At 38.1% G+C, this 24,909-nt stretch overlaps 1 protein-coding gene across 1 annotated transcript in view; it reads left to right on the top strand.

Moving 5' to 3' along the window:
• The window catches only part of LOC139727989 (activin receptor type-1-like), a 68,796-nt gene extending 50,486 nt beyond the window's left edge, over positions 1-18,310 (top strand). The window contains exons 4-8 of the mRNA XM_071638958.1: positions 9,081-9,289; positions 11,017-11,116; positions 12,817-13,437; positions 16,404-16,534; positions 17,646-18,310. Of these exons, the coding sequence (XP_071495059.1) occupies positions 9,081-9,289; positions 11,017-11,116; positions 12,817-13,437; positions 16,404-16,534; positions 17,646-17,801 (1,217 nt within the window). The 3' untranslated portion in view covers positions 17,802-18,310. The remainder of the gene's footprint in view (positions 1-9,080; positions 9,290-11,016; positions 11,117-12,816; positions 13,438-16,403; positions 16,535-17,645) is intronic.
• The last annotated feature ends 6,599 nt before the right edge of the window (positions 18,311-24,909 follow it).

Genomic DNA, 24,909 nt, shown 5'->3' with positions numbered 1-24,909 from the left:
TGCTAGTGGCAATTCGCGAAAAATTCATGCTGCGAGAAAGGCCATGGGCTCCAATTCTCGAAATTTTCATGCCGCGAATATATCGTGTTTTACAGTATATACAGTTGATATTTATCACTATTGTGTTGTTCAAGGAAACCCACACTTTCAAATACTTTATAAAAAACATGAAACTGAAACACAGGCTTTTTCCTTTCAGGCTCTCCTTAATATGCTCTGCTCTCAATATGCCTCATTCCACAGACTCCAAGTTACTTTTTGTTATAATTTGCACTCAAGTATACTCATATTCCAGGTGCTCTTGGTCCTCAAGTGTACAGTAAATTATAGATAGCTCTGTGTTCAGTGCACTCCTGAACATTTTGTTGTAAAGTGTAGGTTTACACTGTGCTCTAACTGTGAGATAGCCATGATAAGTGTTAGTGTTAAGAATGATAGGCTGCTAAATTTGATCAGTAAGGGTTCTCTCTCATTTTGTTCCTATGCAAGCTTAACTAGGTACTTTTTATTTAGTACATGTTTTTGTCATTGACAAGGCAGGCCAATGAAGGGAATAGTCATTCTATGATTCATAGTACAGGAAATATTCTTACTGACAAGTTTATAGGGTTGTCGGTCTTAACCTGCCATGTACTCAATTCCCTGCCATCAATAATTCAACCTGCTACACTTCTTGCCTGCTTGGTGGCATTGAAACAGTTGATGTTGATTTATGTAAAATGCAAGCTGTGATCATGAAACATTTTTTTTTAAAGTTCTATGTCTGTTTTCTTTAATCCACTGTAGAAACGTGCTTTGAAGAAGTAGTGTGTTGTGACATTTGTACTCCTCTGCACATTTAGAAATGTTCTTGCAAAATATCAATTCCAGTGGCCTTCAGCGATGGATGTGCGACACAGATGCAATTCTTCAAGATGAAAACTTAAATGCAGTAGGGGTGTATGGGTGTGGGTTGGTTGACTTTGATGAGGGTTGATGACGCTAGTGGTACCAGGAGACATGTAAGGAGACAGGGTTCACAGAGGGTCACGTCTGATACTAATTACCCCGCCATAATTGATCCTGTCATGAGGCTGAATCACATATCTTCCAGTGGGGGGCAGAGGAGAGAGAGACGAGTGAGACACTCCCATGCAGTCCTCTCATAGCCAGAGAATCTCTTTCAATGTTTGCTGAGTCTTGGTTGTGACAGCATGCCCCTTTGTTGAAGTCAGGGTCAGAAGATATTAATTAATTGGTTCAATCAGGGAATATGGGGGGACAGGCATTCTCCTATAACGTTGATATCAGTTGGCAAAGTTCTGTGTTATCAGCATGAGATCAGTATTTTTTTTTTTTTTTTTTTTTTTTTTCCCCGTCTGGCCGGCAATGTGATCAGAGTTGATAATAGATATTTTGACCCAAGCTGTACAGTGTATATCTAATGCTGTGCACAGTACTTAACAGTTAAATTTTGCATTTAAATTATTGTAATAAGTAATGACATAATCTCAAATGATCTGGGCATGGATGATAGATTTGCATCAGTTATGTTATGAAATCATAGTGGGCAACAGATCTTTGTTGAATATTTGCACTAGTACAATATATCCAATATTCAGTTGAGGGTTTTTTCATGTTTTGTTTCGTCTCTTAGTCTTAATCTTTTAACTCTTTTCTGTTTTGGTCTGATGTCTTTCTATAAATTTCAAACAAACTGATATCTAACATATATTGGCAGTTTTTGCTGCCAGTAGAGAAATGAAATTATCTCAAGCATCACTCATTGGACTTCAATCCATTGTGAGAATAATGGCATTTCTTCTAATAAGTTTGAAAGATGAGGATAATTAACAATTTTTATGCCTCCGCCACGAAGTGGTGCCGGAGGCATTATGTTTTCGGGTTGTCCGTCCGTCCGTCCGTCCGTCCGTCCTTCCGTCCGTCCTTCCGTCCGTCCGTCCTTCCGTCCGTCCGTAATGAATTTTGTGGACAAGGTAACTATCGAAACCTGTTGAGGTATCCTAATGAAACTTGGCATGTATGTGTATTAGGGGGTGAAGTTGTGCCTATCAACTTTTGGGTGCACATGCTCAAGGTCAAAGGTCAAAAGGTCAAGGTCAAATACATAAAATTTCACTATTTCCACCATATCTATTGAATGCCTGAAGATATTTTCTTGAAACTTAGTGTATACATGTTTTACCCAATTAAGATTCTCTGGTGAAAGTTTGGGTCATGAGGTCAAAGGTCAAAGGTCAAAAGGTAAGGGTCAAATACATAAAATTTCACTATTTCCACCATATCTATTGAATGCCTGAAGAGATTTTCTTGAAACTTAGTGTATACATGTATTACCCAATTAAGATTCTCTGGTGAAAGTTTGGGTCATGAGGTCAAAGGTCAAAGGTCAAAAGGTCAAGTAAAAATATCAAAACTTCTTTTTTTTCTCCGTACCTTGGAAAATTGTTCAATGTTCAAGGTATCTTCATGGAACATAGTATACAAGTATACACGTACTGACTGGAAGTGATTATCTAGAGAATGTAGGGTTCATGGGGTCAAAGGTCAGGGGTCAAAGGTCAAGTGCAAGACTTCAACATTTTACTATTACCCTCATATTTATGCAATGCCAGCAGGGTTGTTTTTTTACACTTGGTGTATGCGTGTGTAACCTACATGTAATAGAAATTCTCTGGAAAGTTTGTTTTTTCTCTTTTTGCCTCAAAGGTCAAAAGGTCAAAGATCAAGTGAAAGTGCTGAACTAACTTTTTCCTCCATATCTCGGAAGTGGCTCAAGTTACCTTGAAACTTAGTACATATTATGCATGTTCTACCTGAAAGTAATTATCTTATGAATTTTAGGGTCAAGGCCAGATGAAAATGGTAACAATTTACTATTCAATTCAGAAATTGCACTTTTTCTCCACACCTGTACCTTGAAAATTACTCAATGCCTAAATGTATGAATGGGTCAAAGTCAAGTTAAAGTCCTTAAATCCCTAGATACATGCTCTCCTATTCATCCAATTAAACCTACATCAAGGAAGGTGAACATTCAACACATTTGTGATGAACTTGTCATTCAAATATTTTGCCAATTTTGTGAAAATGTAATCACACAGTGTCCACATGTACTATCTAGACCTATTGGGAAAATCATGCATTATGGCGGAGGCATACCAGTCGCCAAAGCGACATTTCTAGTCTATTTTGCATATTCGTACAAAATAATATTCTTGCTGAAAATGACCCAACGAGATTATGTGCATTATATAATTCATCCCCTCCCACCAAAATATTATAGAACTGCTTCTCACTACATACAATTTACTCCCTGCATTTGGAAAAAAACATGACAATACTATCATAATACAAATTGAATATGTGATATCTTTGCATGTTAGTGCAGTATTGTAGCTAGCCTTTGTCACAGACTTGCTCTCTTTGTAATTACAAGAGAAATGAGCAGAGTGTCATGATGCCAGACAGAGGCAAGTCCCAGTATCAAGTGGTTATCACATTGGCTTAGAGACTAGGTGGTGACCTGGTGGTGACTCCAGTCTCACTGGTCATAGAGTGGTCATGAAAACATCTCCTTAGTCATGGCCAAATTGGGGAGAGTAATTATGTCTGTGCGGTCTCTGAGACATCTCTGCAACAAGGTGTAGATGTCATGGCGATGTTGCAGCAATGTTTCTGTAACTTCCTGGTAAATAAGTTGTCACCTTGTTTAAAGACTTGTCAGACGTCGACCTGGAGTCGCCTTTTTGGTGGGAGCATAAGCCATTTCTTGGTCTTTAGAGTCACACGAGTCACAGCGACTGATCAATCGTGGCAGTTGTGGCAAAGTCTCCTCCAGTAGATACAGTAGGCTCGTAAAGGAGCCTTTTGAGACTTCTCCATATATCTCTTATGCCTTTGAATTACCAAATTTGCTACAAGCAGTTCATAGCAAAAATCACAGCTGATCAGCAGAGCTTCATTTGGCAAAATTTATGCATATATTCAGTTCGCACTGACAGCCGATGGCGAATCTGGAAATTTCAGTGACCACACTAATCAACTGAATTATTCAGGAGGAGTGGTGCTTTCCCTGGATCATTAAGTGTAATTACACTTGCAGATCTCAAAAGTCCCTCGCACTGATGCGCTCACTATCAGCTTCATGACAGCGTGCACTGGCAACAGTGTGAGGGCCTTGAAAAAGCCTATATTGTGACCTGCTACAGTATGATGAAATGCAGGGGTATCAGCAGTGACTGTTTCATTTGTGATACTGATGCGAGGGAAAGGATCTGCCAGCACTTCCCTGAGGAGCTCTGATGTTTGCTAGCTGTGATGGATCACGGATCATCAGCCAAGATTTGCAGAGGACTCCGAGATCCGGCCGAACTAAGCTGCTCTGTGATTAATGCCTTTGCCAAGAGACATGCCTGTGAATTCCTCACTTTTCTCCTGCCATGTCCACATGTGCCTGATGGCCTTTGCTCCATAATCCAGTCAGTTCTAGGCTGTGACAGTGACCTAAAGCCAAAACCTCAAATGAATCTCATTCTGATGAACATGTCATGTTCAGCTTTGAGTTGCCACATTTTTTTGTTGTATCTAAACAGCACAAGACATATTGTTTGTGACATGCTTAAAGGCAAAATGAATGCATATAATGTGAATTATAATGGCCATATACATGTAGGCCCTACATATGTACAGGTGTCATATTTTTCCAAAGGAAATCAGCATTTGTACGAAGAACTTAACTGTTAGTCATTTATAAATCCTCAACATGGCTGTATTAACAATTAGATAAAAAATCAGACATTTGCTTGTGCCAGATTAGTTACAAGGGATGGCTAGTAACTGATCAGTGGGAATCTGAGAATGCTGGGGGATGATTGTTCCAATCCTTGTGGGATTCATTTAAGAGTACATTATATATCTATCGTTGTGTGAAAATTATTTGCTTCAGAATGATCTCATATTCAAGTAATGTGCAGTTTGATGTTTCCAGGTTAGCATGCCTGTACAGTGTCGGGGCGATCATTAGCGGGCCATAACGATCGCCCCCCACACTGTACAGGCATGCTAACCTGGAAACATCAAACTGCACATTACTTGAATATGAGATCATTCTGAAGCAAATAATTTTCACACAACAATAGATATATAATGTACTCTTAAATGAATCCCACAAGGATCGGAACAATCATCCCCCAGCATTCCCACTGATTCCCACTGATCAGTTACTAGCTATACCCTTTAAATATGACAGTTTTTGTGTCTGATTGTATTTGAGTTCAATCAGCATTTCGCATTCTGGCATGCATGTGTTTGTGCATGCTGTTGATGAAAGTCTGTTAGTAAGACTAGCTCCATACCAATCTAGCATATTCCTGTCATCCTTCGAAGGAAATCAGAGTATTGTATGATAATGACATGATGTAATCTCAGTTCTCATCTCAGCTGCAGTAAAGGGATGTGCAGGATATTTTGAGGGCATGTGAAGTCCACCCCCTCAGGAAAAGAAAAGAAAAAATGGGGGGGGGGGGAAATGAGAGATTTAAAGGTATTATTTACCAGTGGGAGCAGTGATTTTAAAAAAAAGAAGTATTGTTCACATTTTATGTGTTTAATAATACTTAACATTGATTATACTGATTAACATTTTACATTAGTTGTTTATATCCCTAACTCACATTCTAGAATTATTTTGAAGCACTAGAGCTGGGCTTTTGTTTATCTACAAACGGTAAATAATGCCTTTATGTCCACATTATTTCATGATAGTTTTTTTTTTTTTTTGTACAAGGCTTCTCTCCTCTTTCCTGTCTGAAGAGGTTGCCTATGTAGTATGACAATGCTCAGTTTCTTGCTGTACTCACGGAACCACTTAGTAGCTCCATGCTGTACTTTAAAGGGATAGTACAGTATTGGTGGAGATGAGAATTGGGCTTTTAGCTTTTTGCGAGATACCAAGAAAACACTTATGAAATAGTACAGAGCATACCACTTTAAGAGGAATTCAAAGTTTATATGATGAAAATCGTGTTTGGAATGACTGAAACATCCAAAAACAAAGTAAGCGAAGCGATCAGAAAAAAAGTGTGGGTCCCATACATGTACTTACTAGAATTGCTCTATTTGGATATCTCAGCCATTTCAAAACCAATTTTCATCAAATAAACATTGAAATCCTCATGGAATTACATGCTCTTTCATATTTCATAACAGGTTTCTCATTATCTCACCCAAAAATGTTTGAAACCTGAAATTAGGTCTCAACCGAAACTTATACGATTCCTTTAAGAATATGTGTAGTTAGTACTGTAGTTGTAGCTCTCACTTGACTTGTCAGCCATTTTCCTGTAAAATTCACCTGTCTTGACATGGCAGTTTCATGTGTCAAATCTTAGCAAAAAACTGCTTTCTAGTTTTTGTTTTAAAGAAATGAACTGTACTCATTGACTCCCATTTTGTTTGATTACTCTGCTTTAATTTGTAATAAGTATTGAGACTTATAACTTGCAAATGTTAGTAAAAATGACATTAAAAGTTTCCCATGCAGCAAATAAGACATGTATATAATCTGCATTCTATAGTTGTATTTAGACTTAGATTTCTTTACCATGCTGTCCGCTATCCTTATTGCTGTCTTTGAAATCTTGGCATGGATGGTGCTGAAGGCAATGCATGATTTTTGCAATGCTTACTGCTATGCAACTGCTAGAGTATGAATGGTCCAAGCAAGTGTGGAAGTGCAGACTACTCCTGGCTAGGTTGGATTGACTGCAAGGATAAGGAGTGATCAACATGTTTACATCAAGAAGGGAATCTTGTGACTTGAGTTATATTGTTGTTGACTTCACTCTTAAATAGCTCCCTTGAAATAGGGCCCAGTCATGCAGACAGATGTGTAGATTTGATTAAATGACCATGACTTGAGTCTACTTCCTGCATTTCATAGTTGATTAAACTTTCAAATTGCCAAAGGAAAACATATTTTTTCTTGTCTAAAGAGTGTACCGATAAACATGAAAAGTTGATCTTTCCATACTGCCTTTGATTAAATGTATCTGAAAGGTCTAACCAAACTATTAAATTCAAGATTATTTTTCCTTGCTTGGTACTTTGTAGATCATGCATACTCTGCAAAAAAAGACTGTAATTCAAATCTGTTGCACTGTACAGTGCAGATATGACATTCCATCCAGTCTTATTGGAATTAGATGATGTGATGTCATTTACAAATTATTTTGTTCCATTTTATAGCACATTATTTAGGGCATGTATTTTCAAATAAAACCTGATCTCTGCTTCCCGGGTTGATCTGCGCAAAGCAGCTGTGCAGTGACAACACTCAGATTGTGATTTGATGATGGTTAGATAAACGTGGAACTACGAGAATCGCATTTCAAACCACGTTTGCAAACGCTATTCCAAACATACTTTTGTAAACATGATTCTCTCACTTGAGTTAGATAAGCGCAGCCTTAGTCACATTCGAAGTGCTAGGCTATGAGGATAAAGTGCCTTGCCCCTAGTGGCATGACCCCTGCAGGCACGGGACTTGAACCAGGGACCTTGTGATTGATAGTTCATGACCATATCCAATGAGCCACAGCAGCTCCTGTACTTGTACATTCGGTTCCACCAGTTATCTTATAAATACAGTCTTAATACATTGTGTCACTTGCACGACACTTGCTGACAGAAAGATTCTGGAGCCTATCACTGAACACTATTTCAGCTGCTAAAATTAGACTCAAAGTCTTAATAATGTACTCTAAGGACAGTAGGTGCGACGTGTGCATAGTGACAAATTATCTTGCCCAAATCGTCAAGGTTCCATTAAATAACCAGTCACTGAAACTTGTGTAGAACTATATATTTGCTGTCCTATTAGGAGCACTTCTTGTAACTTGCTCTCAAACTTTGAAACTGAGGTGGATGTCTATGAACTGAGCTGTACATGTATGTCTATGGTGTAATGGGTCAGTGCAGGCAAGGGGCTTCATCTGTCTATTACCTGACCCCACAGTCTTTCCTCCTTTGCCCTTCCTTTTAAAGAGAAAGTATTTTTTCATGAATGACTTCCAATTTTCACCACCTCCGAGGAAGTCAGCAGCCAGGGTACATGCATCGAAGCAGCGCTGCAATAGAAAAGAAAACATGTTGACAATGAGATCTAATGAGACGGAGATGAGTTTATGAGTGACCTCAGTGGCCAGCCACTCCAGGCCAAATAAACCTGATGTGGCAATGATTGCCTTCATTTCCACGCAATCTTCAAGCTACTCTCCAAGGGCATTCTCCCCAGTAGCCATAGAAAGGGGAAAAGTGCTCCCGAAGTTAATGTCATTGGCACTCTTCTGTGTGGGTTGAAAGTACTCATACAAAGACATTGATCTGTTGTAGTTGATCTATATCAGCTGAATGTAGGCCAGCATTAATGAAGGTGGATTTTATAGTGTTTTTCCAAGTTTGTGTAAGTTGCTAAAGAGCATGATTTAGAGGCAACAATGTTGTACTTCATAGAGTTCATTCATTAAAGTCTCACGGAAGAATTCATCAAAGACTTGTGCTTGCTTCATCTCACTGTACTGTAATATGCATGATGAGGAACTATACATGTTTATTAGGAGTCTGACAACAAGAAGAGACTGCTTGTGCCGTGAAAGAGGTTTTTTTTTTTCTTTCTCTCTCTCTCTCTTGCCATAAGCTTTATGTTGCCTGCCTGGCAGAAGGGCCCTAAGGCTTGTACGTGCCCCCCCCCCCAAAAAAAAAAGAAATATTTACATCATATGAAAAGCTTTCAAAACTCTACTGAATTATGTCACAAACCAAAATCCAATTTTGAGGTTGAATTTCATGCTAGAGCCCTTCCACTGGGCAGGTGACAATATGTGATGATCCTTTGTCAATTTACCTTTTTTTCGTCAGAAATGAATTGATGTAAAATCAAAAGTTGCCTTTGAAGTGATATGCGCTTGTGGCATATTTTCAGAGTGCTATTTAAGTGTCTTCATCTAGTCTCATATGATAAGGAAATCAAAAAATTCTGGACAAATTGTTGGACAAATTGTTTCCCTTTTGTTCTTCAGATTTTGGTCAGAAAGTGCCCTACAACCTGACATATACCATCCTTGGTGTGGTGGGACCACTGGTCATCTGTTTCATCTGTCTGGCCATCGCTTTCTACTGCTTTCGACGTCTGCACCGCCAGCGCATGTCTGAACTGAACCACCAGGAGGCGCAATATCGTCATGCCTACGACATTCGAGCGGTGCCTGCTGGCGACAGCACCCTTAAGGTGAGTGACCCTGTGTGGAGCAGCAGAACTGAATGTGCAGGGGGAAAAAATCAAACTTGCGCATAAATACATTAGCAGGAATTTCATATTTCTGTAGACATCATTCATTTCTTGACATACTCATGCACAATCTTTGTCACACTGTATTCATTTGTAGACTGTATGTGTTTTTTCTTAGCCACAAGATGAGGCTTCCACAGTGTTCTTTTTGCTTTGTTGAATAAGGGAAGGGGGATTCACTTTAAAGGCGAGGTTGTTAGTGATATATGAAAACAAAACAGCATGTCTCTATAGATATATCAGCAATGTTGTAAAGGCATCTATCAAAGTTATGACAGAGTACAATATTGGTTGATGTCAGAGTCATCTATTGTGATCTCCTGCGAGGACCTCTGATGTGAAGTTTTTGTAGTGTCCTTTTGTCCCTGTGTACTTGCATTCCTCATCGGGATTGTTTACAAAAGACTAAAATATGATTTGTCATAAATTGATATGGTGGTTTAAGCTCCCAGCATCATGGAAGATAAGTTATTGAATGATATCTCTGAGATGTTATAAGGAGAATCAGTGTGGTATTTAAGCCATCACAAATAGTTCTGTAGGAATTAGCATCCTCTGCCTTGCAGGATTTCATGTTTTATGCATAATATCCATACAATATCTAGAAAAGAGCAAAGAACATGAAATGACAATCTTAGATTTCTTCTTTAGTATGGTGAATTAGTATCTGCAGATGACATTAAAGTTGTGCTGTCTAGGTCCAGTTATATTATCAATCACAAAATTCATTAATTCAATTTATGATTAATATTAAAGTACATCTGCACCCCTTCATTAGTTCTGTAGTGCATATGTGAATTCATTCAATGAATAGGATGAGCATTCAAACAATCAGAAGCTATAAGAATTATTCTGTCATGGATGTTGAATATGTTATATTACTCTTTGTTAGTCATACCATTGCAACTCATCCAACGCTAACGGTCGCGAGATACAAGGGCCCCAAAAGTTCTAAGATGTTATATTACACCAGAGCTAATTTTCCACGTGCTGCAATGTACCATTTAATTTGTGTTGTTCCCTTCCAGGATGTAAGTGTACAAGTTTATTGCAAGGTCATAGATTGGGTGTTCTTTGTGTGATGCAGATACATCAGATTCAGCAGGTCATATCCAATATCACTTCACAGTTTGAAAACTCATAAGAATTCATGTCAGACTGTCAGTTTCTGAAAATAGAAGTGATATTGAGCTGCAAAGTCCAACTTCCTCTCATTATTCTTGAGGGATTTTGAATAACAAGTGATATATCCAAAGGAAATGAAGAAAAGAGTGAGAGAGAGAGACATAAAAGATGTCCATGTCTATCCCGCTCAGAATGAAATGCTTTGCTGTGTCAGAACATTATTTATATCGAAAAGTGTTTGTGAACGATGATTCAGTAATCCAAGTGAGAGCTCTTTATTAGCTTTTAATGGTATATCTGACAATTCATGCAATTTGCTGATACATTTTGTATACACTTAGAGTTAATTAAGTGTTTTATTTCTCAGTGTTCCACTAGCATTGTATACCCTGGTACCGATTATTTATATTTTCTCAGTTTAGATTAAATGCATTACCTTAAATATTTTGCTAATTGTCGAATTCTCCCTTGCCTCAAATCTACCTTTAAACATTTCTCAAAATTTGCAGATTGGATTTTTTTTTTTTTTTTTTAACTTACAGGACCTGTTTGATCATTCCAACACATCTGGAAGTGGATCTGGTCTACCCTACTTGGTACAAAGGACAGTAGCCAGGCAAATCAACCTGGTGCAACAAGTTGGTAAGGAGTCTCATCTACCAAATTTATCCTCTGGAAACCAAAAGAGAATGCAGCATCAATCTAGGAAATCCACCTGCATGGGGGAGGAGGATATTCCTTTCTCTGTCAGCTCTATTTTGTCATGAGCAATGCATCTCAATTGTTTTTGTCCTATACCATTTCCCAAGTCTCATTTTGCTCCTCTGAAATACTTTCCTCTGTTGCAGTTTTGGCTTATGTGAGTCAAGGGCTCTTGCAAATTATTGTCATATCTTTTCGTCCATTTTCTATCATTCGTTGCGGGCTTTGTGTCTTACATAGCTTTTCACATGTTCAGCTCCATTATCAAAACCTGCCTTCTGAATTCAACCCAAACTTCACAACAGGAGACAAACTTCAAAACCGTCATAGGAGCCAAAGGAGGACCTTGGGCCTACCTATGTGAATTTCATACCTCACCTTTTCTTGATTCAGAAGTTGCACAGTCAAGTCACACTCTAAAGTAGATTTTTTTTTTCTGGAGAAATAAAATGAAATTGCATAATCATAAAATTTAGGTAATGACGTTTCATCAAGATGCAGTAGCATCAAAGTGGGAATTTCGAAGTTTTGAGCTCTGATGAGCAGTTTATTTGGTGAAGGCTCTTGACATGTGGTCAGACCAAATGGTGAAGACTGCAGTCAATCTGTGGGGTGTAGGGTATTTCAACAGACTGCATTTCTTCCTTTGTGTTCTACATATCAATCTTCCGCAGAATATGCAGTTATTCAAATATGAATGTTGTTCGTGAGTAGGTAGATATAAACCACAATAGTTCCGTTCAGACGAGGATCCTTAACTTCGAGAATAAGCTAATTTGAGGATAAGCTCGTAGTTTAGTATGGGGCGCCAAGTGTCCCATGGTCTCTTTCATCATGAAATCAGTCATTTCGTCATGAAATGACAATTTCATCACTGAAATACCAATTTTGTTTATGAAATTGTCATTAAAGGACAAGTTCACCTTCATAGACATGTGGGTTGAGTGAATGCAGCAATATTAGTAGAACACATCAGTGAGAGTTTGAGCAAAATCGGACAATCCGTTCAAAAGTTATGAATTTTTTAAGTTTCTGCTCAGTCACGGCTGGATGAAAAGACTACTATAGCTTGTGATATCACATGAGTACAACGATATAAAGAGAGAATAACGAAAATTCAACATATTTCCATTTTTCTCACATAACAAAAGAACACTCGACTTCTCTCTTTCAGAAGGCAGGGGGAATAATATTACCCTTAACATAAGTCAGTAGCAAGTCGAAGTAATGTGCACTTTATTCAAAAAGTAAAGTTTTGTGAAATTCTCTTTTTATTTTCCTTATATAGTTGTACGCATGTGACATCATACACTGTAGTAGTCTTCTCTTCCAGCAGTGACTGCGTAGATACTTAAAATATTGTAACTTTTGAACAGATTGTCCAATTTTCCTCAAACTTTCACTGATTTGTTCTACTAATATTGCTGCATTCTCTCAATCCTTATGTATATGAAGGTGGACTTGTCCTTTAAGTTGAGAAATTGTTTCACTGACAAAATTGTCATTTCGTGACGAAATGACCGATTTCGTGACGAAAGAGACCATGAGACACTTAACTAAGAACTTATCCTTGAAATTAAGGACCACCTTCTGAATGTAACTGTAGACTTTATAATGAGATTGGTATTTCTTTCTTGCAGGCAAGGGGAGGTATGGAGAAGTTTGGATGGGTACATGGCAAGGAGACACAATAGCCATTAAAATCTTCAGCTCTATTGACGAGAAGTCCTGGTTTCGAGAGACCGAGATCTACAACACAGTCATGCTGCGCCACGAGAACATCCTGGCTTTTTTCGCTTCCGACATGACGTCGCGCCAGTCCTGCACCCAGCTCTGGCTCATCATGGAGTACCACGAACGAGGCTCTCTCTATGACTACCTGAACCGTCATGTGCTGGATGCCAGGCAGATGTGCCGCCTTGCTCTGACGGCTTGCAGTGGCCTTGTTCACCTACATACGGAGATCACATGCAACAACAGCAAGCCTGCAATTGCACACAGAGACATTAAGTCCAAGAATATCCTGGTCAAAAGGAACTTAACATGCTGCATTGCCGACCTTGGCCTTGCCGTCATGCACACACAAAAGGACGATCATATTGACATGGGCACAAATACCCGAGTGGGCACCAAGCGATACATGGCCCCTGAGCTCCTGGATGAGACAATGAACATTCGCTGCTTTGAGTCCTTCAAGCGAGTTGATGTGTATGCATTTGGATTGGTTCTCTGGGAGATTGCCAGGAGATGTGAAGTTGGAGGTTTGTGGTTCACTCCTTCTAAAGCCCACCTCACACTATACGATCAGACTGGTCACACGACTCTAGGGCATACGACCAGTCGCACGGCTTGACACTGCACACTATACAATCAGACTACACAACTAGGCTTACGACCGTTCTGGCTTCAGTACATTTTATCAATTTTGTTGACTATAAAAGTGCCTGCAGTGCACATTGCATGCACTTTTTTGCTTTTTGCATAATACTGTATTGTGATTGGCTGAAAGCCCATGACCGGTCTTGGTAATTTATGTGTTAAATCTCTGCGACTGGCATTAATACCCAGTTGCACTACTGGAAACTAGCAAAGCTGGTGATGTCACACTTCTGGTCTTCAAGTTGTTTGACCAGTCTGATCGTATAGTGTCTAGCAGGCTGTAGTATACAAGTGTAGATACCGTTGTGCTGCTTTCCTGAACTTGTATACCTTGTTGTATGCCAATAAAGTGTATTGGCATACAGTGTAGCAAACCGTGAAAGCGTGGCATAAATATTCCAATTTGTTTGCTCTTTGTAGAGGGAGAGGATCATGCCTTGTGCAAGACTTGCCCGAGTCTTTAAAAGATATTATCGGATGTAACTTTGTTGTACCTCTCTGCAAAGCTTGTGAAAAATATTGATGGGCGTTTTCAACATAGAAATAGATATTCCCCTGCTCATGCGCTCAAGAGATGTATCAAGAAAAAGTACATGTACATCAGAGCATTGATAATGGAAAAGTGCCACATTTCTAAAAACAAAATATGAGGAACCACCATAGAGATGTATACTAAGAACACTAGAGGGCGGACTCCGTAAAATCCCTGTGACCGATAGAAGGAGGCGTTCGCCATTTTGGTCCGGGCAAATTTCGACTAGCGACCGTACCGATAATGTGTAGCGCTACGGAGCATTCAGGGAGATCGACGACGGGATGCAACGGCAGTAGGCTGGCATCTATGCCAAGGTCTCCATCGGAGTTTGGAAATCGAAAAATGTTCTTAAATTCGCAAATTCTACTTAAAGTAGCATAGATCTATGTTGCAAAATGCCTGGTTCATGTGCTGCTTTTGGATGTAGAAACAGGAGAAAAGAAGGGGAGCGGAGATTCCTTTCACAAGTAACTAAAATTACATTTATAGTGTGTGTTAAACAGATTGATTCAAGGCAAAAAAAAAAAAAGAAGGAAAAAGAAAAGAAACGGTCTTGCAAAATTCGTCAGGGGCACTCCGCCCTCCCTCAGCTATTCTCGATCTATTGCTACTATAATATAGATAGCTAATACAGTACATAACTATATGCAAGGTCGGCGGAACGGGGGAGGGGGCATTTGCCCCATTTCAAAAAAAAAAAAAACTCCCCTTTTTAAGTTAAAAAAGTGCTCATTTCTAAGTGCCCTATTTGACCATTGAGCCCCCCCCCCCCCCCCACAAAAAAAAAAAAAAAAATCGTTCCTCCACCCTTTGCTATACCAGCAGTTAATTTCACTAAGATAGTGTGAGAAAAGCTCAGAATACGTAATATATGCCTGGTGACAGGACATATGCTCCGGCATTGATATCTTTCTGAAAGTAGAATTACCATCATGGGTCTGATTGGGCTTTTGGTTCTTGTAAGAAAGGCAGGGTGAGGATTAGGATTAGGGTCACCGTGGGTGTTATGATTTGGGTTAGGGTTTATGTAAGCTTCAACATTAGCATTTCGAGCTTGAACATCAATATGTCATGGAACCAATATGCCTACACGTACTTATAAAAATGATTTATTTCATTTCCACCACCACCAGGAAAAAAAAAATAGAAATACAATAAAACACTCGTATACACAGATAGGACTATAGAATGCAGTCCCCTCATACAGAAAAAAAAAATAACTGCAAAAAAAAAAAAATACAAAAATTGACGCAGTATACTGTATCACAAGGGGCATCCGGCAGTCTAGAGACCAAGAGAACCCTTTGTATTGCATGGACCATGGTCGTGTTGGTCGGCTTGAAAGTATTACCTCGTTGAGAATAAAGTAATTTTTTTATATTTTCATTTTCTTTACCACTCACAATAAGAGATTGCTAGCAACTTAAATTTTTGAGTTGTTTCCTTCTCTCATCTCCGACCCCCTCATCTTTTTGCTGAAAGGCAATACGTGTTTGAGCGCTTGTTGTATACGTGTTCACGTGTCCACCACTACTGCGCTGCCCGGACCGATGCTTGTTTTTGCCCGGACAAAGATGGCGCGCGGCCTCTTCATCTCGGCACACGAGCACTGCGTACGCGCCACACGCAGTCCGCGCTCTAGTATATTATTAGTATACATCTCTATGGGAACCACATATCTAGGTTTTACAGTTACTTTCGTCATTCAACTACCAACCATTGAGTTTATATTCCATTATGTGTACACCATGATAACATTTGTATGGGGCTGAAAATTTTTTTTCAAGGTTGTCGCAATTACTTTATTTTTGATAAGCTTGAATGTACTGTACAGCATTATTTGCAACACAATTTTGCTCCAAGCATATGGAAATCTAAGGATCTGAGGAACTAAATGCAAGAGATTTTGTTTGTCTTGGAAGTGATGTGCACAACAACTAGAAATTTAATGCAGCATTGACAAATAAAATCTCATTTAAATTTTTCCAAACAAACAGGATTGAGAATGCCATTTGACAGCATTGGCATTATATAACATGGTAAATTTGGCTTTGCTACATAATATTTTTTTGGATAGTTAAACAGCTGTCAAATTTACACTGTTCACAAGAGACCAAAATGTTAATTTGTTTGAGTTCAAGAGTTGCAGCACTCATGACCACTTCTATGAAAGAAAGAAGGAATGCAAAGGTTCTTGACATAGGATATTTCTGCAGTTACTCATTTATTTATATGGGGCAGTAAATGTTCTCCAGAAGGCACCAAAGGTTTTCATTAAGTTGTGCATTATATTTTTGTTTCTTTGACATGCAGGTATGGTAGCAGACTACAAGCCTCCATTCTTTGAATATGTGCCAAGTGACCCCAGCTTTGACGACATGCGAAAGGTCGTTTGCATTGAGAAACTCCGACCAAATATTCCCAATCGGTGGACAAACAATACAGTGAGTTTCAACTTGGGTTAAGATTGTTCACTTGTCACTTTGGTGTGATGAACATACAGTTGTGTGGCAGAATGCTGCTTTTTGTTGTAGTGAAGATTGCTCATTTTCAGTCATAACTAGTGCTTAAGGGGTCAAGTGTAATATATCTGAAACCCATCGAGAAGCATCCAGACCAATCATCTCATCCAGAACCATATACTTTTACCGGGTATTCATTTTGGCAGCTTCTTCAAAAGATTTATTTATCTTATGACTGCTGTAGCTAGGTGATGCAGTTCGAAATATGTGGCAAATACAGCTTCAAACCCATTCGAGCTCATGACATTGATCATATTGTAACAGACCAGATAGGCAGAAAGAATATGTAATTGCTTTCATGTAGAAGAAAAATGTGAAGGGCTGTGTATAGTGAACTACTTGCTACTTGTAGAGAGATTATCTTTGTATTGTTTGCTGTTTATTCAAATATTCAGGAGGAAAAAAGGAACCATGCATTGGAGCTAGAATAAAGGTTGATGAGGAATTGTGATATAATAATGATAATAATAAGAATAATAATAATGATGATGATGATGATGATGACAATGATAATAATAACTAGAGAAGCACCGCTGATCTTGTTCTTCTGTAGAGATGAGTGATTTCCACCCATACGAAAATTGATCGATTTTCCAATACAGAAGCCTTTTGTCACATGATCAACTTTCAGCTGCGTGGCGTGCCTCGCCCTAGCAGAAACTAGAGCATGCACTTTAGTGCGTGTATGCAAACCTCAAAAAATGTGCAGTTTAAATTCCCAAATTCATTGTCTTTTCCTGCCAAAATGTTCACTACCATAATTAGATTATCTGTTATTTGTGTCATTCTCAACCTTTTCTGTAAGTTTCATCCAAATCCGTTTACAACTCTTTGAGTTATTTTGTACATGGCAAACAAAAAACCAAACAAACAAACATTATCAAACACACAAATGCTGATGAAAACATAACCTCCTCCCTCGCGGAGGTAATAAGGATAATGATGATGATGATGATGATGATGATAAAAATTTTTATATTTGATGTATTAAACCAAATGTCACTTCCTTTTCATCCTGGAATCACTCTTTCAGGTGCTGACATCTATGGCCAAACTGATGAAGGAGTGTTGGGTCCATTCAACCTCAGCCAGACACACTTCACTCAGAGTGAAGAAGACTCTTATGAAGATCTCTGAAACGTGCCCAGCATCTCCAGACCCATACCACTGGGACAAAATCATCGCTTGAGGGTTGCAAACTCTAGTAGCTAGCTTAGTGTTGAAGAGTAGGCTCTGTCTGCCACCTCAGGCCAGAGAGCTTGTAAACTTTTACTGTCGCCGTCTGACATACCACCAGGGATGTCACAGAAGTCCGGCTGTAATTTGCCGAGTGTCATATGATGAATGGAAAAGACTCTAGATTGGTGCTTGGTTTGTGTCTGGTTACTTTGACTGGGGCAGCCAAGCAGATCACGTGTTGAGCTGAATGATGTGCTAGGATCAGACTGTCTGGAGTGGAAGAATGAAGTCTCATGCAAGGGTTGCTCTAGCTTGCCCTCTGCACCCTTGGCATCGGGATGTTCTCCTTCCACTGTGATGCAAAACATGACATGGATAAGAAGTGGCTATGGATTGTTTTGCCTGCTGCTCAGATTGTTGCTCCTACTAACAGTAAAATATTGGTTTTTTGCTCAATAGTATTGACATGCATTCAATAGTATAATTTCTTATTGAATGTGACTGTGTCTATACTTGACATCCAAGACCAAAATATGTCTGAAGTGTAACACAGGACCATAATTAAAGAAGGCGCCAAGATTGGCACTCAATATATACATATTTAAAATGATGCCCCTCCTTCCCCCCCCCCCCCAAAAAAAAAAAAAAAAAAAATATTTCATATCTTCCAAAGAGTAATGATGAGTAACTAACTTAGTTAAAATGCAACAAAGATTTCAACACTTGTTTTACAGACATGTTCTACCACCAGTTTGTCAGGCAGAAAAGGGTCGTTATTTTCACTGTGCCTGCCAAGATGTGTCTGACTGGCCCTCCTGTGACAGACTCTTTGACAGTGTAACTAGACTTAACACAGGGTGCTTGGTCTCTTACCAAAACTCCCCTACAAAGCCATAATGGCAGCCAACACTCATCAGTGTACTGTACATTCCTTTGAACTGTTATGTGGACAAGTGTGTATATGCATGTATTCATGTCTGCAGTGCAAAAGCAGGTTAATATCATAGATGGAAGAGGCTGAGAAGACACTGTACATAGCTACTGAAAAGAATCAATGAGAGTTTTAAAGTTTGCTTGAAATTATGGTAAAAAGCTCACTGGCTGGTGTGTTAGAAGTCTGTGGCAACATATTGCTGAATGTTATTGGAATTAATCATGTTCATTGAAGTTTGCCAGTTGGTCTACCTTGGGACATCATATACACAGCATAACTCTCAGCGAGGATATGAGCTGTGAAAGTAATTCATAATCCTGTTGTAGTTTGTAATATATATTTCTAGGTATTGCCTATGAGAAATACTGCCGAAGTAATGTTAAGAATTACCTCATACCTTCGAGTCTAAGTGTATCTTTCTGACTGTATTGGAACCCAAGGACAGTTTCGATTATGATTAGAGAAATCGCTATTTCTAATCAAAATACCTTTGAAGGATCTCCTCAAATCTCACATAATTTTTATGTTCTTCGTATGTATCCAAAGTAATGCTGAAGTCGTATGAGTCTACAAATTCTTCCATAGCCATCAGTATGTACATACATTGCTATTTGGCTTAGGTTCTGATTTGTTTTTGTTTAATTTTGTTGTAGTTGATCATGCATTTTATAATTCAGTATTTTATAGAAGTATTTACTTTTTAAGAAATTATACTCATGAAAATAATTGTGCAAAATGTATTTTTATAATTGGATCTTTTAAATCCTCTTCTGTAGTTTTAGTTATGTCAGCATGTTCGGTTTTCATACAGTAAGTCAGAAAGTTGTTAAACTCGTATGCACAAAGTCAATGTTCTTGTCATCCTTTTGTTTCTGCCTCATCTCAGTCACTGTCTGCCAATGTTGGCTTACATCGTCACAGAAAGAACAGGTTTTATTCTGCCAGGTCTCACTTTTGTCTGTGTAGCAATTAATATGTGATCGTGTTTGCATGTTCTGATGAAGATATAAAGTTTTTGCTTGTTTTGTGGGTCTTTTGCTTTTGTCTCTTTCGGGGGAAATGCCCAGTCTTTTTTTTATTAGAGACACTACTTTCCTACATGCAGAGATGCCAACTGCTGTCTTTTTTTTCCCAAACATACTGCAGGTTTCATGGAAAATACTTTTTTCCTCAAGTGTTGTTAGTACATATACAGTACGTGTCGTATCTATTCCAGAAAAAATAAAAAATACTGTTTCTTTTCACCAAAAATACACCTTTTCAGTCCTTAGAATACTGCAATGTTCTCTTATACAAGGTTGGCATCCTTGTATTATGTGAAACTTCATCATATTCCATGAAATAGCAAAAATGTGAAAATCAGTGTGGATATAGAATTAAACTGATGCCTAGAAAATACTTTTGAGCATGTTTCTGGACCTCTATATTGTTTTTGTTTTGGATTTTTTTACTTCTATTTGCAAGAACTATTCCTTAGTCCTTGATCTTTAGCATCAGGAATGTGTGCTTGTCTCCACATTGATTTCAATGTCGTGCTTCAAATGATCTTAGTTTTTTCTGTGTCAGTAAAGTGCCGTGAAAACTTCAGTCCTGCACCATCACAGCACATCTTGGATAGGATGGTGAGCGTGTTAACATGGAATTGTATTAATTCAGTGAAACTCTCATATGTAATGCACATTCTGTGTGGACATGGTGGAACAAATCATGTTACCAATGAAAAACTAATACCCCACCTTGCTTCAGCTTTTATTTATTTATCTTTTTATGGGGAGGGGGGTAATAAATGTGGGTCATTTTCAAGAAATCTGTCACAAGATCTTGATACAATTTGTAGGTAGTAAATTACCATGCATTCATTCAAAAAATGTAAGCTACCATACTACATTAATAGAGCTAAAGTTGTTGATACATTACAAGAGTATCTTGATGTATAACATGTTGATAAACCTAAAATCATTTGCTGGAAAATTATATATCATTAAAATATAAAGTTGATAATGTAAAATTTTGATCTTATGTGGCACATAACTTCTTGCTTATTTTGTGCATTTGTGTGCTTGTGTGTCACTGCAACATGCAGTGTTACATTGTTACAGAGTTATGGCAGTTACAGGCACATTATGTATGCTCTTTGAAGTACCCTTGTCTTGATTTTAAAGAAATGAAACTGTATTTTCCACGAAATAGAACAAAGTGAGAGATGTGGAAGCCAGTCAGCTGCTCAGGAGAGTCATAGCACAAAGCTCCCCCACACTCATCTCTATGGTAGTAGTCCCGTTGAGGTGGTATTTGAATTGTTTGTGCTTTTTGATGGTGTATATGAATATAGATGGTGTATATGAAAATAGCTACTTATTGTAGGTATAGATGAAGTAAACAACTGCTGAGAGTCGATGGGATTAATATATAAAGCACAACTTGTATTGAGAATAATATTGCTTGAAACTTACTTCTGAAGAAGACTGACAATTCTTAATGAATTGGTTGAGTGCTCTCTCTGTATCGTCAAATTGGGATGGTACAGCATCGTGTTGCTGTCTGCACAGGGTGTCCAGTCCTAGCTCTTTATCCTTAAGTCAGTCATACACACAAAGATAGAGTTAAATGACTGCAGATCAAAATTTGTTACACTGATGTTAATGAACTGTGCAGATGTTATACTGTTGGCCTCTTGAAGCTTTTTTTCCTTTTAACTCCTTGTCCGTGCTTCATCAAACATAAAACAGGATTTGTGAAGTCAAGGACATGAAACAGATTATTAGTGTTGTCCAGTTTCCCAAAAAGTGGAAAGTTAGAGAGACAGAGCAACACTTTTTTGACAATTAATGATTCACAAGACCCCTTCAATAAACCTTGATGTATTAATGAATGCTCTACATGGTATACATGTACAGTATACACTATTTTGAAACCTAGGCTCATCACAATAAAAATAATGGTATATTGCAACTTTTGAATCCAGGTCTACTATACATTAAGCTGGAAATTTGGTGTTAAATGTTGCTGAGCACTCATAACAGATAGGAAGCACAGCGTAGATGTTGTGTTGATCTGTAATCAGTGATATGTGTATGTATGAAGTGAAGAAAACATGTTGCTACAAGAGGTGGCAGATTATGCCTAGAAATAGTGTACCAGAGAACACATGGTACCAAGTGTCCACAAAAAGAAGAAAAAACGAAGAAAGTTGAACCTGAGTCAGACAGTAAAATAATTATATCATTTTTGGACAATAGTGTCTGTCATAAGGGAGTCAGTTTATGATAAATGTTTTGCTCTGTATTTTTTGTTGATTATTGATCAATTTGATTGATTCACAACTCCATTCTGCCAAAGGCAGGCAGGCAGCCAAACCCAGGCCTGATTCTCCAGCAAATCTTAGAATGAAGTCGAGTTGGCAAATCCAGTCACATACCTTATTACATGGCAGATTTTATGTCTGACATAGTTTTGGATCACACACAAAAAAGTTCTCCACAGAACACCAAGAGCCCATATAAAGTCTGTGTTGAGGTATAGGATGTTTTGTCAATATTGCAATTAGTGTTTGCCCATGCCAAAGCCAAATGGCGCACACAGATATACAATGTGACTGACAGCAGGAATAGCATGCTGCCATTTGTTTGTACATCCTATTGGGACAGGAGAGTGATGACAGTTGTCACTTTTTAATAAAACAATGCTATCCATCATGAAGTAATGCCACTCATACTGTGACAATTATGAAGTGGTGGCTCTTCACACAGCACACTTCTGCCTTCACAGTCAATACAGCGGTCGTGAAACCTTTTGACTCAGTGGAAAAGAATGGTCTTCAAAGCAACCTGCTCTTGTGGATGGAGATTTGTGAATCTGCTAGATTACTGTGATTTATTTACATTTTTATGATTATGTTATGGTCACATCAAATAATGTGTAAATGGAGCACTGTATATTTTGTGCCTTTCTTTTTGAACAGTAATTCTTTGTTCTCCGCAGTAATAGCAATCCTGGATTTCCCCCTTTTTCTTTGGCATAAATCTGATTATTGTGTGACACCTGCTTTTCTAGATCCAAAACTAATAGAGCCCAAGTTGATGAAGTACTGTAAGTGCCTTGGTCAGTAAAGGATAAAATTGTTCATTGATGGTCGCAAGATGGCCACAGAGGGGGTGAAAAAGAGTGGGGGAGGGTCACTGACAATGACAATATTCACAATCTCTTGCTCTCATTATGATGCATGCCTATTCTTCAGCCAAACTTTATTAGAACCATCCAAAGAATACAAGAATCCATTTTGTTGATTTGCATGTTTTGAAATTGGAATTCTTACGAGTGAGAAAGAGTAGAGTGTTTCTGTTGAAGTAATACAGGGCCTTCACAATAAGCATCAAACTTTTCATCATTTGTTAATTACTGATATTATTCTTTGATTATATATTGTGATTGCACAAACAAGGAATACTTGGAACTTTGAATTACATAAGGCTGTGAAAAATACAGTGTAGCAATCTTTTAATTTGTGAGTGACGAATTTGCTCTCACAGTTATGGTGTGATGAGATTGAAAATTAGCTTTGATATGTGGTGTAATAATTCTTAGTAATACTTTTATTTTCAGAATTGTATTTGGTAAACTTTTAAGATGAAGAAATTGTAGTAAGTGCTCCTGTGCAATTGTTGGTCAGCTTTGTTTTGTCATAAAAATCATGAAGTTACATGCCCTTTTGATAACTTCCAATCATTTATACCTTCTGGTAAGCACCAGCATACCATTTGACCTAGATAAGTTGTGTTTCTGTTATTAAGGAGTCATATTTTGTTATAAAGCATATATGAATGTAAATACTGTTACTGATACTAAAGAGTTGTTCATACAATTGATATTTGTATAATACATAACAATGTAAATGGTCTCTTTCAATAACATTTGTTTTTCTACATATTCTGAAATTTAATTTTCTTTTCCAAACATTAAAGGCTATGTAGATACGATATGTATTTGTCAGAGAATTATGTGTCGTTTCAAATGTTGGATTGATTGTGTATGCGTTATGACAATACACACACACACATACACACTTTTTTTCCCAATAATCTTTATTTATTGACATTCAAATCAGTACAGATATAATATCATCAGCTGATACCATTGTACAAACAGAAAAATCACACATTTTTGACACAAATGATATACCTTTCTTGCATGATACATGCACACACGCACGCACACACACACACACACTCAAGAGCAAGACTAATCAACACAGATCATGACTGATAATGTGAGTATTCATTTGTAAGCATTGGACCCATTGACCTTTGATACTTTACATAAATCAATGCAAACACTGTATGCAGGGGGAGGGAAGGGGATAAGACTAAGCATTGTTTCATCTTGTTGTGATAGAGTAGCCAAAAACTGACATTCTTTATACTAAATATAAGTTTGTAGTATAAACGCCTCAACTCGCGAAAGTGCCGTTGGTATAGAGTTCTGTAAGCACACTATTTTAACCCCTAGTCTCCAGATAAACAAAAAACATGGAGAAATCATTACAGCACATATCATGTCGTGTAAATGATATTACTGTATGACAAAAATAGGAACCCAAAACTGAAACAAAATTAAGATATAGAAAGTAGAAACAAGTGATGTTCTTGTAATGCCTTACGGGACAAATATTATTCTAAGATGGATTTCCCCAAAATTATAGTGAGCTGAAGATTTTCTGGACAAAGTGAGAGAAGTTCAATAAATGATAGCCAGATGAACATGAACACTGCCGGTGTTACATTACACATTATGATGAGGAACTGCATCGACATATTCTCTTGGTTTTGTCAAAGTGCAAACATGTACTAATCTAGGGTTACAAAGTTCCCCTGAACTCCAGGTCCAGGTGAACTTCCTGTATTGGAATTCTTGAAATGATTATGTATGACGAAATTTTAGTCTTCTTTTTTTTTTTTTAATGCAGTTTTCGCTTTCTGCGCCCACTACATGTATACTCCGCCTCTGTAAAAGCAACAAAACAACGAAACAACAGCAACAAGAACAACAAAACCTTCTTGCCTTTCATGATATTTTGAATCGTAAAGTCAGCTGGAATACAGTCAAACCTGCCCCAGCGGCCACCTGTCAGATACGGCCACTACAATTTCCCCTCCAGAGAAACCATGTTTAAAGACCCTGTCTATAA

This window comes from Diadema antillarum, unplaced genomic scaffold (genome assembly GCF_040938485.1).
Source record: "Diadema antillarum isolate AM-2024a unplaced genomic scaffold, OU_Dant_1.0 seq00000161_RagTag, whole genome shotgun sequence".
In the NCBI taxonomy this organism is placed as follows: Eukaryota; Metazoa; Echinodermata; class Echinoidea; order Diadematoida; family Diadematidae; genus Diadema; species Diadema antillarum.
Note: the sequence above shows the minus strand (reverse complement) of the source record. Positions and strands in the feature narration are given on the sequence as shown.